The sequence below is a fragment of the Ictidomys tridecemlineatus genome, chromosome 1 (assembly GCF_052094955.1).
Source record: "Ictidomys tridecemlineatus isolate mIctTri1 chromosome 1, mIctTri1.hap1, whole genome shotgun sequence".
Classification (NCBI taxonomy): Eukaryota; Metazoa; Chordata; class Mammalia; order Rodentia; family Sciuridae; genus Ictidomys; species Ictidomys tridecemlineatus.
This window is the reverse complement of record NC_135477.1, coordinates 189,821,878-189,839,171: the sequence shown is the minus strand read 5'-3', so window position 1 is coordinate 189,839,171 and position 17,294 is coordinate 189,821,878. Positions and strand designations below refer to the sequence as shown.

At 47.1% G+C, this 17,294-nt stretch overlaps 2 protein-coding genes across 9 annotated transcripts in view; one reads left to right on the top strand and one right to left on the bottom strand.

The window, feature by feature from the left end:
• Snap47 (synaptosome associated protein 47) overlaps nucleotides 1-17,294 on the bottom strand; it is a 116,170-nt gene that overhangs the window by 64,523 nt on the left and 34,353 nt on the right. The window contains exon 2 of one of the 5 annotated variants that reach the window (XM_078014603.1): nucleotides 8,860-8,915. The gene's annotated coding sequence lies outside the window, so the exon portion shown is untranslated. Of the gene's footprint in view, nucleotides 1-4,500; nucleotides 4,629-4,717; nucleotides 4,910-8,859; nucleotides 8,916-17,294 lie in introns of those variants that run through there. The other 4 variants (XM_005341281.5, XM_040272660.2, XM_021720825.3 and 1 more) reach the window with 4 other exon arrangements.
• Nucleotides 4,927-12,165, top strand: Jmjd4 (jumonji domain containing 4). 4 transcript variants are annotated; one of them, XM_078014637.1, is made up of 6 exons: nucleotides 4,927-5,336; nucleotides 8,022-8,133; nucleotides 8,624-8,758; nucleotides 8,865-9,132; nucleotides 9,444-9,590; nucleotides 9,791-12,165. In XM_078014637.1, exons 1-6 carry the CDS (start codon nucleotides 5,072-5,074, stop codon nucleotides 10,088-10,090), a joined length of 1,227 nt encoding a protein of 408 aa, XP_077870763.1. In that variant the 5' UTR covers nucleotides 4,927-5,071; the 3' UTR covers nucleotides 10,091-12,165. The 4 variants fall into 4 exon arrangements, with proteins under 4 accessions (XP_077870763.1, XP_077870759.1, XP_005341339.2 ...); XM_078014633.1 differs by having other exon boundaries at nucleotides 8,022-8,172; XM_005341282.5 differs by lacking the exon at nucleotides 8,022-8,133 and adding an exon at nucleotides 6,420-6,585.

The following is a 17,294-nucleotide window of genomic DNA, read 5'->3' as shown; positions in this document are numbered from 1 at the left end:
TTTCCACTGCGCTTCCTCCAAAACACTAACTTCAACCCCTTTCCTATTGCTCTTTCAGGGATGGCACTACCCAAGAGAGTCAAGTACTGTAAGTGTGAGTGGGGCCAAAGGATGTGCATCACTAGCTGGTTCCTGGCTCTGCCAGGGAACTTCAGTGACATATACCTGTATTCCAGACCTCTCTTCCCTCCTACATGTACAACAGTGCTCACATTAACACCAGAGGGCCACCATGTGGATAAAGGGAAATATGGCAACAAATATCTGGCTCAAGAGTTCAAGGTCCTATACACAACAGTGAATCTCACCATTGCGTACATCCACAGACTTGGATCCTAAGTAAAATTACATATTTTCATAATTATATCAAAATGGATTCTTTTGTCATGTATAACTAAAAAGAACCAATAAAAAAAGTTTAAGGTCCTAGACATGTGGATAAGAACTTAATTGTCCCCAGAGATCTTGGGGTATATGTTGATGTGCTGGCCCTGACCTCCTCTTTCTCAGAGAACTTGGTCTCAGGCACAGAAATTCAGCCTGGGAAATGCTTATCTGAATTTCAAACTGTGTGTGGAAAAAACAAACAACACGTTCTGCCAGGCATGGGGGGGCATGCAGGTAAATGATCTCAGTGACTCTGGAGGCAGAGGCAGGAGGAGCACAAACAAGTTCAAGGTCAGCCTGGGCAACTGAGCGAGACTGTCTCAAAATAATAAAATAAAAAATAGAACAAGCGGCCTTACCTCTGCTCTCACACCACAATCAACACAGGAGACTTCTGTGACCCCAAAAACTATAAAGGTTTTGCCCCACCAGCAAGTGAGCAATTCTGCAACAAGGGTCACCAACAGGACATACTCTACTTTGATCCAATTCTGATTCAGCCTGGAGATAGCATCAGATCCTAGTTTGAGAGCTCAGTCTTCAAGATGCCAATCACAAGCCCCAGGCTGTCTTGCCTGTGCTTCTGACAGACTCCCATACATAACCATAACCCCTTTTTGGATTGGATTTCCTCAAATGGCTCAAAGAACTAGGGAACTACTTACTTACATTCACTGGCTTATCATAAAAGACAATACAAAGAATACAGATGAAGAGATATGTAAGAGGCATAGGGAATGGGTACAGGCTTCTACACCCTACCTGTGCACCACCTTCCAGGTACCTCCCTCTATGCGGCTACCTGGAAACTCTCTGAACCCTTTCCTTTCCAGTTGTTATGGAGACTATAGAACAGGCCTGACTGCTAATAGAAAGGGTGAGGAAACCCAGTAAGCCCATCTATTCAGATTATTTTTGACATCTTCAAGAAATTCTAGTTTCTATGGTTTGCCCTGTGAAGGGAATTATAAGCCAGGAACCATGGATAAAAAACAAAAAGCTGGGCGTGGTGGTACATGTCTGTAATCCCAGAGGTTTGGACGGCTAAGGCAGGAGGATCACAAGTTCAAAGCCAGGTACAGCAGCAAGGCCCCACAAAACTCAGTGAGACACTGTCTCTAAATAAAATATGAAACAGGGCTAGGAATGTGGCTCAGTGGTTGAGCATCCCAGGTTCAATCCTTGATTCCCCAGTAGAACAGAACTGTATTTATTTTTATGTGTGTGTGTGTGTGTGTGTGTGTATATATATATATATATATATATATATATCAATACACATACCAGTGCATTTTTGTAGTATCCTTTATAATAAATTAGTAAATGTTTAACTAATTTATTATAAATGTTAACTTGAGCAAAAAAATCAAAATTGAGGAGGGGTTATTGGGAATGCTGATTTATAACTGGTGGGTCAGAAGCCCAGATGAGTCAATCTGGGCTTGTGAGGTGAGGTGGCAGGGCAGAAACTGATAACTACATAAAATATGCTGTTAACCTGAAATAAGTCTCCCAGAAAAAAAAAAAAAAAGGGAGAAAGGGGGCTAAATGAGTGAATTCACACATGCCTAGAAACACAGGCTCTATACCAGAAAAATTTTAAATGGTCAACTGTGGATGGGCTTATGATTGAGTCTCTTTCCATTTTAACTTCTGTGTACATTTCCATTTCCTACCATGGCCTAGCCCACAATGACATCCATGGTAGGGGACAGACAGAAGCAACTGGTGGTAACACAAGGGTAACTGCATATTTTATGCAGGTATTATTCCATGGGGTGTGTGTGTGTATATATATATTTTATTTATATATATATATTATATATATAAAATATCACACATACTTTCCTCATGAGGCAAATTCTGTGATAAATCATACTTCTCACATACTGAGACAATTATAAACACTCTGCACCCCACTTTTCCCATTGGCCTCCCCAGTCTGCATGCACAAGTGAAATCAAATACCCAAAGGACATTTAATAAACACATGGAAAGATCGTAGTTTGTTGTTAAGTTTTTTGAAAACTATATATACATATATAGAGTGTTAAGAGAAATTTGTATGTGCACATGTGTGCAAAACACAAAACTCAAAATTGGTTTCCCCTATACTCTAACAACACACTTTGACACATGTATGGGAGTTTCACAGACACACACACAATAGGAAGCAAACAATTCAGCATTTCAGCAGAGGACACAAGTTGGATGTTCCCTAATTCAACTCAATTCTGATATTGTATGCTTGAGACAGGATCAAATCCCACAGACTGAGGGCTGTCCCTCCACCACTCCCCAGCCCTTTTTGCCTCCCCATTCCACCTCACAAGCCCAGATTGACTCACCTGGGCTTCTGATCCACCAGTTATAAATCAGTATTCCCAATAACTCCTCCTCAATTTAGATTTATTTGCTCAAGTGTTTCAGAGAACTCAGGGAAATACTTGCATTTACTATTTTATTATAAAGGATACTACAAAGAACACAGATGAAAAAGAACACAGATGAAGATGATTTTATATAGAGAGAGAGGGGGGCGGTATAGGTAGGTAGGTGGGGGTAAGGTATGGAAAGAGGCCTCTCCCTGGGCACCACCCTCCAGGAACCTCCCCACATTTACCTACCAGGAAGCTCTCAGAACCCCGTGCTTTGGGGTTTTATGTAGGTATCATTCCATGGGCTTGATGGATAAAATCATTGTCACTACTGATCAACACAGCCTTTAGTCCCTCTCACCTCCCTGGAAACTGGGGCTGGGGCGTAAATTCACAATTTACAGTCAGTCTTTCATTGACAAGCCCCATCCTAAAGCCACCTGAGGCTGCTGGCCAGCAAGGGGCTCAACAGCAGACAAAACATTCATTTCTTCAGATATCCAGGAAAGAGAATGAAAACACATACACAACGTAACATTATGCCTACATAAGAAGATACTAGGGGAAGAAAAAAGGGAGAAAGGAAGGGGGCTAAATGAGTGAACGCAACCGTGCCTGGAAACACAGGCTCTATATCAGAGAATTTTAAAATGGTCATCTGTGGATGGGCTTATGACTGAGTCTTTCTCTCCATTTTAATTTCTGTGTACATTCCCATTTCCTACCATGGCCTAGCCTACAGTAATGGCATCCACGGTAGAGGACAGACAGAAGCAACTGGTGGTAACACAAAAGTTAAGGGAGTAATTCCATAAAAATGGGCCCATTGTGCTGCATGTTACCTAAGGGAGAAATGCAAGTTTGAAATAATGTCTCTCAAAGGAATCCAAGTTACTCTGAAAGAGGAGATTTTTGTGACCCTTTCCACAGACCAGATCCTGGAACTCAGGGAGATAAAGGATAGTTCCTCCTAACCATAAAACCTGTAAGAATTTAGAGTTAAGAATCCATGGGCCAGGGGGTTGTGGCTCAGCAGTAGAGCTCTTCCAGCATGTGCAAGACGCTGGGTTCCATCTTCGGCACCACATAAAAACAAATAAATAAATGTCCAACTACAACTTAAAAAAAAAAAAAAGAATCCACAGGCCAAGGTGACAGAGTTGTCATGACAGCGGGGACCCGAAAGTAAAGTCCGATGTCATCCTGCTGTCAAGTCAAGGGGGGGATTCCCTAGAAACTTCACTGTGATCCCCAATAAAATGGAGTGCAGAAGAGGCACGCTGTCCCTCTCTTGAGAGGACCTACTCTCTCCCTTGAGTGTCCCCTTTACCCTTTCCTATCCCTTCACTAAACTCATGCATGTTACTCGGAAAGACATGTCTGAAACCTTTGATTTGACAGGGTTTGAAGGGGTGCGCGTGCGGGGTCAGTTTCCTGAAAGGCCCCAGCCCAGTAACCTCCATCCCCAGGGGTGGTGGCCACACCTGTAATCCCAAGTAACTCAGGAGACTCGGAGAGGAGGACAGCAACTTCGAGGCCAACTCGGCAAAACTCCGTCACAGACATTTTTAAAAGGGACTGGGACTAAGGCTCAGTAGTACAGCCCCCGGGTCCAATCCCCAGGGCCGGAGGAAGAACCAGCCTCCACGCCGTGCCCACGGGAACTGAGGCCACCAGCACCGGGCCGCAGCACGCCGGCCCCCAACCTGCCCGCGACTCAGTCGGCCGCCCTTACCGCTCCACCTGGAAGCAGCCCCCAGGCTCCTCCAGCCTCCCGAGCCTCCTGCTCTTTCGGGACAAATGGTCCTCTCCTTCCAAAGGGCCCCCTCAACGACCCCGGCCCGGTCTCCCTCCGTCCGGCCGCCCCCTCAGGCCCCCATCGCCCCTCCGCGCCCCGCCGCCCCCAGGAGACCCCTAGGGGCTCTGGGTAAAGAAAGGCTCAAACTCGTCACCGCGTCAGCAACGACGGCCGGGCTATCCCGGGGCTGGGCAGGAGCCTACCGGGCCGCAGCCGAGTGCCAAGTCCGCCGGGTTTAACCGGACCCGGAAGCGACCTTCAGCGGCAGCTGGTCAGCTGTGAGGCGAAGAAGTCTGCGCTTGCGCGGAGAGCGGCAGTGTGCCGGGCGCATGCGCGCAAGGCGGAAGCGTGCGGCGCCTTGGCCAGAGGTCCGGGCGGAACGCGGCGCCACCGAATCTTGGTTCCGGCCCCTGTCTTGCAGTTTCCACCTCGCGGCGATCTGGGCGACTTCTCTGCCTCTGCTTTCCTTGGGGAGTGTAAGTCCGAGCCTGGACCTCCGCCGCAGCCGATGGACCGCGAGACGCGCGCCTTTGCCGAGCAGCACTTTCGGGACCTCGGGGGCCAGCTCTATGGCGGCGGCGGGCAGGCGCCGAGCGGAGTGGCCTTCATCAAGGAACCCGCCACCTTCTCCTACGCCGACTTCGTGAAGGCATTCCTCCTGCCCAACCGGCCCTGCGTGTTCTCCAGCGCCTTCACCGAGAACTGGGGCAGCCGGCGGCGCTGGGTGACGCCCGAGGGGAAGCCCGACTTCGAGTATTTGCTGCAGAAGTACGGTGAGGAAGAGCGCCGGGGACACAGGGAGAGCCAGACCCTGGACAGCCGGGGACACAGAGAGGGCCAGACCCGGGACAGCCGGGACACAGGGAGGGCCAGACCCAGGACAGCCGGGGACACAGGAAGGGCTGATATACCTAGCCTAGTTCTCTCATTAGATCAGAAGCCAGCTTGTCACAAGTTATGAAGGATTCATTTCTGGTTTCTGTAAAAATATTAGGATGTCTGTATGGCCTAGCCATTAGTTGATGTTGTAAAGCTGATTGGAATGCCTGCCCGTGCCCTGAACTCACCCATGTCGGGTTTTCCCTGACCAGATAACAACCCTTTCCTAAACCTTAGTGACGCCTCATAAATTCTGGCCTTCCCTGGCGGGATAACGACCCTCTCTGAGTCTCTAAGATCTCCATAAATTCTGATGCCGGGGCCAGCAAAAATGTAAACTTGTGTTATGCTCCTCACAGTGTTGTTATCTGTAACCCCCCCTTTGTGTAACTTTTTGGGCTATAAAACTGGGCTGCAAAGAAGCCTCGCCGCTGCCCTTGGCTCCCACGATTTTGATGGGCAAGACAGCCTGGCCGGTGGAAATAATAAGCTTGCTTTAATTTTATTTTAATTGGAGTCAGTGGTCATTTCTTGCATCCTGGTCTAACAGGGCCAGACTCAGGGACAGCCGGGGACACTGGGAGGGCCAGACCCAGGGACAGCCGGGGACACAGGGAGGGCCAGGACAGAGCTCCTACCACACACGGGGCCCAGGGACACCGGACTGAGGTGGGGAAGGATACAGGATGTATTCCAGACCACAGCTCAGGTGGGTGGGGCAATAAGGTGTCCAGAACCCAGAGAGCACAGGAACAGCCCACACCAGACAAGCAAAGAGAGCCAGGATGAAGCTCAGGCCCCCAGGGCGATCCAGGACAGAGAAGGAGACATGGGAGCTCAGCTGAACTACAGAAAGGCATCGTGGAGGGTAGGGAGGGAATGGAGTCTGGTCTCCTGGGGAATTCTCCTGCAGCTGGTTTGGAGGGGGGCCTGCGTTCAGAACTCGCAGCCAAGTCTGTCTCGCTGTCTCACTTCAGGAGATGTGGTTGTACCAGTTGCCAACTGTGGGGTTCAGGAGTACAACTCGAACCCCAAAGAGCACATGCCCCTCCGCGAGTATATCAGCTACTGGCTGGAGTATGTCCAGGGGGGCTGCTCCTCACCCCGGGGCTGCCTCTATCTCAAGGACTGGCACGTGTGCAGGTAAGGGGAATGCTGGCCATGGGGCACCTCCCTAGAACTATGCCTCCCAAGGCCTTTTTGACAGGGTGCCTGCTGCTCCAGCAGAGTTCCAGCCTATGTCTCCAATGTGGTGGGAAGGTCAGCTCCTCACCAGGCCTGTGCAGTGCTGGCCACCACAAAGAACATGGGCTTTTTGTGGGCACAGGTGGGCTGTGGTCTCATCCCTTTTCTTTATTATTTTCCCAGCTTCCTTAAGAGGATCCCCTGGGACTGGCATTTTCTCTACCCCAGTGAGGAGGCCAGGTCTCTACCTGGAATATGCAATGGTCTTTAATGTCTTCCTGCCTCCTTGCTGGTCTCTCCAAAGGAGGAGGCCTACCTCACCTTAAAAATGACCCCACCCCAGCCTCCAGGCACTATGTACAGATGAACAGAATTATTATTATTTTTTTTTTTGTAGTGCTGGGTATCAAACCCACGACCTTCTGCATTCAAGGCAAGCACTCTACCAACTGAGCTATAACCCCAGCCCTGATAGGATTTTTAGCCTTGGGCAAGAGTGATCTGCATTCAATAGAAATTAAAGAGAATGGACTCTCCTTTCCCCAGGCTAACAGTATGTGGTCTGATCCATAGTTCCCAGTAAGCTTCACATTCCAATAGAGAGCACTCATCATTCTACAGTGTCTTCAGTGTGCTGTGTTACTCAGCAATGATGTTTGTTCAATTAATGATATTGTTTTGTTGTTGTTGTTGTTGTTTCTTGGTGCTGGGGATTGAATCCAGGGTTTTGCACATGCCAAGCATACCGTATTAATGTATTTTTAATTTATGGTATTTTCAACATGGACATATGAGAATATGAGCCCATTGTAAGCTGAGAGGCATCTATAATTCATCTGAAAAGCTTAACCCACCCCAAGACCCAGACACACAGTGTTCACTCTGGGAAGCATATACATACCTCTCCAAGGTGGTCCTGGGATTTTGTGTCCCTTGCTGGGTATGCCTTTCACAAGAAAAGGCTATTATGCTCATACCCTCAGCAGTGGGTACATTGTGGGGCTCAGGTAATGTTGAATGAACCTGGGAACAAATTCCTGGGTCACTTTGTGCAAACTAAAGCTCAGAGCAATGGAGTGAGGCCCTTGCAGTTCCCACCAGGTCACGAGAAGCACCAGGCCCAACTCACCCCATCACTCTGCTGCTTGCTTGGAGAGTGGGCCAGGTTCAGCCAGAGGCTGGTCCTGGCCCACAGGCATCGCTTGAACCAGCAGTGCAGACAGACACAGACCCAGGCGTGGTTGTGCACTATGCTTGAGGTACTAGGTAAACAGATGGGTCTTGATCATTTGCTAAGTGTTTCTCAAATATTGCATGTGACATACGTATGCTAGAAAATTGTTCATTGTGTATTTGGAATTCAACTTTTGACTTTCCTGAATTTTATCTGACAGGTCCAAACAAAAAGGGCAGAGGAAGACATGGGGTCCTACAGTCAGGAGGACACAGGGAGAGACACCTGAGCAGGATCTTTGTGGATGAGCAGACTTTGCTGGAAGCTCAGAGGCATGCTAGGCAGAGGGACCCTTGTGTGTTTTGGGACCTGTACGTGGTTGTTGCTGCACATGCCCTGCTCTGTCATCATCTGACCAGCAGTTATGTGCGCTTGAGTCCAGAATTTTTTTCCAGCACAGTGTTGAGAGGGTCCATGGATAGCCCTTCTGCCTGGGCCTGCCACTTAGAATCTACTAGGCAAAATGTGGTCTGCTGGTACTGGTGAAAAGTGAAAGAGGGCCCCCAATTCAGGAGTTGGGAGGATGCCCACACAGCACCAGAACCCCTAGCACAGGCACACACCAGAGCTCTGGGTCTGAGGGAGAGTGCCCACTGCTTGTATGGGTCAGTTGTGCTTTGTCACAGGCCACCCCCAAAGCCACCTTCCACCTTGCAGTTCTGGGCTCAGCAGTTTGAGGGGTTCAACTCAGGTTTCTCAGGGCTATCACTGTCCAGTAGATCCAGGAAGACTGGGACTCTTCAGCCTCTTGGCTCTCCACAGGGACTCATCTGCAGAGGACTTGGGGGACGTGTTCACCTTGCCTGTGTACTTCTCCTCTGACTGGCTGAATGAGTTCTGGGATGCCCTGGATGTGGATGACTACCGCTTCGTCTATGCAGGGCCCCCGGGCACCTGGTAAGGCTGAGTCAGAGCTGTGGCTGCCCCACTCTGCTTGGAAGCCCATCAGAAGCAAGGCCAACCCTGGAAACTGCAAGGCACCAACAGTGAGCTCTTACCACAGGTCACCCTTCCATGCTGACATCTTCCGCTCCTTCAGCTGGTCCGCCAACATCTGCGGGAGGAAGAAGTGGTTATTCTTTCCACCGGGGCAGGAGGAGGCGCTGCGAGACTGCCATGGTAGCCTGCCCTATGATGTGACTTCCCCCAAACTCTTGGACACACGCCTGCACCCTATGCTCCAGCACAGCAGCCCACCTCTCGAAGTCACACAGGAGGCTGGCGAAGTGGTTTTTGTGCCCAGTGGGTGGCACCACCAAGTGCACAATCTGGTAAGGTGGGCTTAGGCAGCCCAGCCCTCTGCCCACCTGGTTCCTGTCTAGCTGCTTTTCCACAGAAAGGCAGCAGAGCACCCCATGCTATGGATGAAGCTGCAGAGGTCCCAGCCCCTGGTTCCATTCCCTGCCCAATTCCTGCCCTGAGGAGTGCGCTCCTCAAACCCTTGCTGTGCTGATGCTGCCTGGAGGTGGGAGTGGCCTTTCCCGGCTGAATAGGCATGTTGAGGCCCCCTGCCCAGGGCCTGATATGGGCTATGGGACATTGCCTCTGCTTTGGGCTCAGCCAGCCTGCTCCTGCCCTCCAGGATGACACCATTTCCATCAACCACAATTGGGTCAATGGCTGCAACCTGGCCAACATGTGGCACTTCCTGCAGCAGGAGCTCCGGGCTGTACAGCAGGAGGTCCATGAATGGAGGGACTCCATGCCTGACTGGCATCACCACTGCCAGGTGGGTGCCCATATGGGCTCAGTCTGGGGACTGGGGCAGACACGAGGGCCAGGTTGCATGACTCAGAGTCCATCAGTCACCATCTGGCCTCAGCATCTGTGCCTCATGGCTACTGTGTTATTCCCTGAGAACTGCTTGTTAGGGTGCTGTACAGACATGGGTGTGACCACAAGCTCACTGTCTTTTCCTCTGTGGCCCAGGTCATCATGAGATCCTGCTCAGGGATCAATTTTGAAGAATTTTACCACTTCCTCAAGGTCATCGCTGAGAGGAGACTTCTTGTCCTAGGGCAGGGGTCGGAAGCAGCTCAAGAGGAAAACATAGGCCTAGGGCTGGGCTTCCAGCAGGCTGCATTTGATGTTGGCCGTCTTGCAGAGGTGCTGGCCTCTATGGTCATACACCCTGACTTCCAGAGAGTGGACACCAGCACATTTTCCCCAGGGCCTGAGGAGCTGCTGTGTCAGCTACAGGATGCTGTGGCTGCTACTACCACCCTGTAGTTCCTGTGGGAGTTCACACGGGGGCACCAGCACAGGGTAGCCTTCTCCTCCAGGACTTTCTTGGAATACAAGCCATCCTCATCTTTATGGCCTGGGGTGTGATCTTGCTGAGCAGAAGCAACCTCCTGGAAGGTCTGATGTGGCCATCTCCCCAAGGTCTTGACTATGGGTCTGGGGAGGCCCAGCCACAATGAGAGCACAATACTCTGAGATAGGCTGGGGGGTATCCCTCCAACTTGCCTGTAGCAAAGTCTGCCAGGAACTTGGATGGTGGCCATGTGAGCAGGTTTCCGTGGATCTCCCAGCACCTCCTAGTGAAGCCTGGGCTGCTAAGTGATGAGTGTCCCATCTGTCTGCCTTAGGGTCTCCCCTTTCTGACCTGGCCCATCCCATCCCCTGATTCCTGGGGCACATGCAGTAAGCCTCCCTCCATTCCAGCCTTACCCTCTGGCTGTGCTTCAGGGGCTCCTATCTCCAGCGAGGCCAGGAGTTGGGCACTGAGTGACAGGTTGAAGCCAGCTTCTTGAGCTGGTCATCATTCACCATGTCCAGAGGCAAAGGGTTAGGTGGCTGAGAAACCAGGCACTGGCCCAGCCAAGTGCCCAGAGTGGAGGATGTGATGCAGGAGGAGGGCTTTCCTTTTCCATAGCACCTCTGAGAGGCCTGGGCTGTGGTGCCTGCCCAGTCCCGCCCACAGACTGCCCTGGTAGGGTTGGGCTGCAAACAGAGCAGGAGCTGAGGGAACACCTCTCCATGGCTCCCTCTGGTAGTCCAGGAGCCTGACACAGTCCTCTGTTCCTGGGCCCTGGCGGGGTGGTGCTGGCTCTGTTTATCATATTCACTGCAAATGGTAGGTGCTTTCTGTGCATGGAGAAGGGGAACAGGCAAGCCACCCGACCTGGCCCACATGGCCCTCCAATACCCTGTGTCTGGCCACCTGTTGTCCACTCTGATCTCTTTCCTGGTGCTTTTCTTGGGAGTGCTGGGCATACCTGAGGGCAGAGGAGTGAGATCAGTGTGACCCAGTTGCTCTCTCTGGGCCTTGGCCTTGGCCCAGACATGTGTGTACATGGGGCTGGAATGGAATGGACTCACAGGGCCCCCCCAGAGCCCCAACTCACTCCACAGGGCACCTGGGACCCCCAGCTCTGCTAAGCCTCAGCCCCTCCCTTGTGACACAGCCTCTCACAATCTCAGGTGTTCCCATCAGAACTGGGAAGGATGTGTCTGCCCAAGAGGGCAGCAGAACACATCTTAGACACTACCTGCTGTGATGTCCAGTGGGATTGGAATAGCCTCATCTAGAATGGAAGCCCAGGAGAGCAGGGACTTGTTTTGTCCAATAAATTATCACATAGTAAGTGCCTTGTGTGTCACTTGAGGCCCCAGCCAGCACCTTCCCAGCTACCTAGGATGGCCTGACCACACTGCCAATGCTGAGTCTGAGGAATTGCAGATCTTTCTACCAATAGAAAGGAGCTTTGCCCAAACCCAAGTTCCCAAAAGCTGAGTCTGGGGCTTCGTGGTTGGGATGAATAGAGGCCTTACTACAGGGCTGACACTGGAAATTACCCTTTTTTCCCTGTGGTAACCCTTGACTGTGGTCTTCCTGTTGACACGTTTTCAGAGGCTTGGAGCATTGCACTCATGTGGCCACGCTGAAGTGCAGTGAAAATGGGGAGGAATGATTGCCATTAGGAAGGCGGGCTTCAGAGCCCCACCATCCTGCCTACCTGCCCTGACTGTCCACAGGGAACAGGTCCTACCTCAGGGGTACCACCAAGGTGCTGCTGAAACTCAGCCCAGGCCTCATGCCTCTACCCCAGGAGACACGTGTACAGTGTTAGGAGTACAAGTGCAGTTACTTGCTTGGTGCCTTTAGGCCATTTGCTCACAAGTAGGGAAACCACCGTCATAACTGGCACTACAAGCTTCGTCCTGTCAACAGCAGGCGCAACAGGGAAGCATTAACAGCAAAGCAAATCAAGTTCTTGTGCTGAATTTGAACTGATAAAACTTTTTTTTAGCTGTATCAGTTTTATCTAATCAAATAAAACCCAATTTGTCTTTAAAAATCATTCTGTCAGAGATTTGCATTAGAGAGTGTTAGCTAGAGTATGCAAACCAAGGTGTTGCCATTTGGGCAGAAAACTCATCATCACATTTTATAACATCTTTAGAGTGTTTTTCAAAAGGTATATTCCACAGAACTGTAAAAATTTTGAATGTAGACTATAAGAGTTAATGCTTATATACCAGTTAGGAACATAATGTGTTTCTGCATACATGTATACACATTATCATGTCTTACATTTGCAAACTAGATTGTGTAAACAGTATAACTGAGAAAACCTGAAAAAAAGCTAGTCATTAAAATCTTTAAATTCTTGAGGTGGAAGATGGACAAAACAAAAGATGCCTCTAAACTATAGACATGACTGATGGTACTTAAGATGCATAAAGTCCTATTACATAAAGAGCAAGACACAGCAGGACAATTTAGTTACCTCTGTTGGCTTTTTCATCACTGATCAAATTGCCTGACAAGAACAACTTGGGAGGCAAGATTTGTTTGGGCTCACAGTTCAGAGGTCCTCAGAGAGCCAAGTCCATTGCAGGATCATGGTAGCAGGAAAGCAGAATGGAAGAGGCTTTCCAGGGCTCCCCCAGTGACCTACTTCCTTCCTCTAACTAGGTCCCACCTCCCAGTTCTTCATCCAGTTTTCAGATTAATCCATCAATGGATTAATCCAGTGCTAAGGTTAGAGCCCTTAGAATCCAATAGCTGCCTAACCTCCCTCCCCACCCCCCCACCAGTGGTAGTGCTGGGGTTTGAACCCAGGGCCTTGTGCATGCGAGGCCACTCTACCAACTGAGCTACATCCCCAACCCCAGGACCCATACTTTTAACCCTTGAGCTTCTGGGCTGTTATTGCAGATCTGCAGCATAACAATGACCTTCATTTACAGCATTATATGTGGACTATCAGATTTTAAAATTACTATTAGTAGTACAAGGGATTGAACCCAGCATGCTTATCTACTGAGCCTTATCCCAAGTCCTTTTTTGTGTTTTATTTTGAGACAGGGTCTTGCAGAGTTGCTCAAGGGCTCGCTGATGAGGCTGGGTTTGAACTTACAATCCTCTTGCCTCAGTCTCCTGAGCCACTGGGATATTACAAGTATGGACTATCAGATTTTAAAGCTTTAGAATATATCAATAGTTTCATTGTGAAAATAGTTGATTTAACCAGAGTTATAAACCAAAAAGAGACTTTAGGACAAATATTTGAATTAAACCTAGCTAAGGACTTAATTTTCATAACCAATCAAAAACTTATCAGCAGAAAACAGGAAATTGTTGTGATAAAATCTTTATTCTTGGGCTGGGGTTGTGGCTCAGTGGTAGAACACTCACCTAGCATGTTCGAGGCCCTGGGTTCGAACCTCGACACCACATAAAACTAAACAAATAAAGGTATTGTGTCCACCTATAACTAAAATATAAATATTTTAAAAATTAATCTTTGTTCTTTAAACCATTTCTTTATAAACTTTGCTAAAGCAGATCAGTATTTTTAAAAATCCTTATAGTTTTAAATATGAAGTATGAGATTCTGGTTTCTTGTCTGTGCATTATATATACATTTTTCCTTAATCACACTTTCGAAGAATATTTACATGTTTTTATGAAAGATGTGAGTATCATATTGCTTTAATAGTTTCTGTTTACAACAATGTCAGTTTTCTGTGTCATCATTGTGGGCAATGCCAAGCTGCTGGATCCTCCCTATAAATGCTATTTAAGTTACTCTAAGGTTGCCGGGCATGGTAGGGCATGTCTGTAATCCCAGCAGCTTGGGAGGTCAAGGCAGGAGGATCTGAAGTTCAAAGCCAGCTTCAGCAAAAGTGAGGCCCTAAGCATCTCAGTGAGACCCTGTTTCTAAATAAAATACAAAATAGGACTATTTGGGATGTGGCTCAGTGGTTGAATTTCCTGGAGTTCAATCTCTGGTACAAAAAAAAAAAAAGGCACAGAGTCTCTGATTTGATATCAAGCTCCTTGATCCATTTAGAGTTAACTTTTGTGCATGGTGAGAGAAAGGGATTCAGTTTCATTTTGTTGCATATGGATTTCCAGTTTTCCCAACACCATTTGTTGAAGATGCTATCCTTCCTCCATTGCATGCTTTTAGCCCCTTTATCAAATATAAGATAGTTGTAACTTTGTGGATTAGTCTCTGTGTCCTCTATTCTGTACTATTGGTCCACCCGCCTGTTTTGGTACCAGTACCATGCTGTCTTTGTTACTATTGCTCTGTAATATAGTTTGAAATCTGGTATCGCTATACCGCCTGATTCACACTTCCTGCTTAGAATTGCTTTTGCTATTCTGGGTCTTTTGTTTTTCCATATGAATTTCATGATTGCTTTATCTATTTCTACAAGAAATGCCCTTGGGATTTTGATTGGCATTGCATTAAACCTATGGAGAACTTTTGGTAATATCGCCATTTTGATGATGTTAGTTCTGCCCATCCATGAACAGGGTATATTTTTCCATCTTCTAAGATCTTCTTCTATTTCTCTCTTTAGGGTTCTGTAATTTTCATTGTATAAATCTTTCACCTCTTTTGTTAGGTTGATTCCCAAGTATTTTATTTTTTTTGAGGATATTGTGAATGGGGTGTTTTCCTCATTTCCATTTCAGAAGATTTGTCACTGATATACAGGAATGCCTTTGATTTATGCGTGTTGATTTTATATCCTGCCACTTTGCTGAATTCATTTATTACTCTAGTAGTTTCTTTGTAGACCCTTATGTGTCTTCTCAGTATAGGATCATATCATCCGCAAATAGTGATAATTTAAGTTATTCTTTTCTTATCTTAATGCCTTTAATTTTTTTTGTCTGTCTAATTGCTCTGGCCAGTATTTCAAGAACTATATTGAATAGAATTGGTGAGAGAGGGCATCCCTGTCTTTTTCCAGATTTTAGAGGGAATGCCTTCAGTTTTTCTCCATTTAGAATGATGCTAGCCTGAGGCTTAGCATAGATACCTTTTACAGTGTTGAGGTAAGTTCCTGTTATCCCTAGTTTTTCTAGTGTTTTGAACATAAAGGGATGCTGTTTGTCGAATGCTTTTTCTGCGTCTATTGAGATGATCATATGGTTTTTATCTTTAAGTCTATTGATGTGGTGAATAACGTTTATTGATTTTCGTATATTGAATCAGCCTTGCATCCCAGGGATGAATCCTACTTGATCATGGTGCACGATCTTTTTGATATGTTTTTGTATCCGATTTGCCAGAATTTTATTGAGGATTTTTGCATCTAAATTCATTAGGGATATTGGTCTGTAGTTTTCTTTCTTTGAGGTGTCTTTATCTGGTTTGGGAATCAGGGTGATATTGGCCTCATAGAATGAATTTGGAAGTTCTCCCTCTTTTTCTATCTCCTGAAATAGATTGTAGAGTATTGGTATTAGTTCTTCTTTAAAGTTCTTGTAAAACTCTGCTGTGTATCCATCCGGTCCTGGGATTTTCTTCGTTGGTAGTCTTTTGATGGTTTCTTCTATTTCCTCACTTGATATTGGTTGTTTAGGTTGTTTATATCATCCTGACTCAATCTGGGTAGTTCATATGTCTTAAGGAATTTATCAATGCCTTCACTATCTTCTATTTTATTAGAGTATAGGGTTTCAAAATAATTTCTAATTATCTTCTGTATTTCTGAATTGTCTGTTGTGATGTTGCCTTTTTCATCCCATAAGCTAGTAATTTGGGTTCTATCTTCTTCTCTTTGTTAGCGTGGCAAGTGGTCTATCAATCTTATTTATTTTTTCAAAGAACCAACTTTTAGTTTTGTCAATTTTTTTGATTGTTTCTTTTGTTTCGATTTCATTGATTTCAGCTCTAATTTTAATTATTTCTTGCCTTCTACAGTTTGGCGTCATATTTAAGCCAAAAACCCACAAAAGGGACGTTAGGGGGGGTTAGCCAATGCAAGCAAGGCAAGTTACAGAAGCAGAAGATTGCAGCCAGGTGGCCAGAGGCTTAGCCAATCAAAATGAGCCCAGTTACTCCAGTTACAGAAAGAGAAGATTGCAGTTAGATAGTTCCGAGTTCTTGAGGGTTTCCACAACAAAAGGAAAAACAACTTGCCCCAATCATGACCTTTCATGTCCTCATTACTGGATTGACATTGGGGACGAGGATGGAGTTTTTGGTAACTCCTTAACCTCACCTTTCTAAACCTCACAGTTGTTATCTATCAGTACATTTTTAGTTTTGAACTATCTTGCCTGATGTTACGAGAGGTGCTATAGTACAGCTCACTCCTCTGCCTGTCTGCATGGTGGATGGTTCACACCCTTTTGTTCTCAGGCTCTTTATACATTTGCTCCCAACAGTGACCCCTGTATATAGCACAGAAGTGGGACTTGTTTTCACTCTGTCTGTTGATCTCTACTTGGGACAGCGTCGTTCATTCATTCACATTTAATGTCACTGTTGATGTAGTGAGGTTTAGGTCTGCCCTTTTACATCCTTCCATTTCCCCATGTCTTTTTTGTTTTTCTATTGCTCTCCACTGTGTGTGTTTGTATTTTACTGGGAATTGAGCTCTAACACTGAATGACATCCACTGCTCCTTTTAAAGTTTTATTTTGAGAGAGGGTGAGATAAAGTTTCTGAGGCTGGCCTAGAATTTTTGATCCTCCTGCCATGGTTTGTACCAACATACCAAGCTACTGCTCTATTTGTTTTTGTTTTCTCATTATTTGCTAACAGAATTTTTTTCAATGATTTTTTTTTCAATTTTTTATGTATTGGTCTAGTGATGAGTTACCATGTGTGAGAAATATGCTCACTTTTCCAAACCCAAAGAATGGACTTGTTATAGACATAGGAACTTCCAAGAAACTCAGGCAGTCTTAAGAACTCCTTCAAACCCGGATTCTTGCAATCAAGTCAGAAAGTGGGGGACAAGTCCATAGAGTACTGCATAGTAGCATACTTTAAGGGCACCTGAGTGGCAGGCCACTCCCTTCATGCTAGGCACAGGAGCAGCAGGCCACTCACCTGGTAAGCACAGCCCTGGTCGTAGGACTATGCACGTAGGACAGTGCTTGTTCCCTGGCCCCCTCCTTGATTGATTGCCATAAGGATAGTTGGCAAAGAATTGTGTTGGTGGCTGCCTA

Coding starts and splice junctions, on each gene's coding strand:
- Jmjd4 (XM_005341282.5), top strand. CDS start 5,072: ATGGACCGCGAGACGCGCGCCTTTGCCGAGCAGCACTTTCGGGACCTC. Junction 8,759..8,864: donor GCAGGGCCCCCGGGCACCTG/GTAAGGCTGAGT, acceptor CTCTTACCACAG/GTCACCCTTCCATGCTGACA. Junction 9,133..9,443: donor ACCACCAAGTGCACAATCTG/GTAAGGTGGGCT, acceptor CCTGCCCTCCAG/GATGACACCATTTCCATCAA.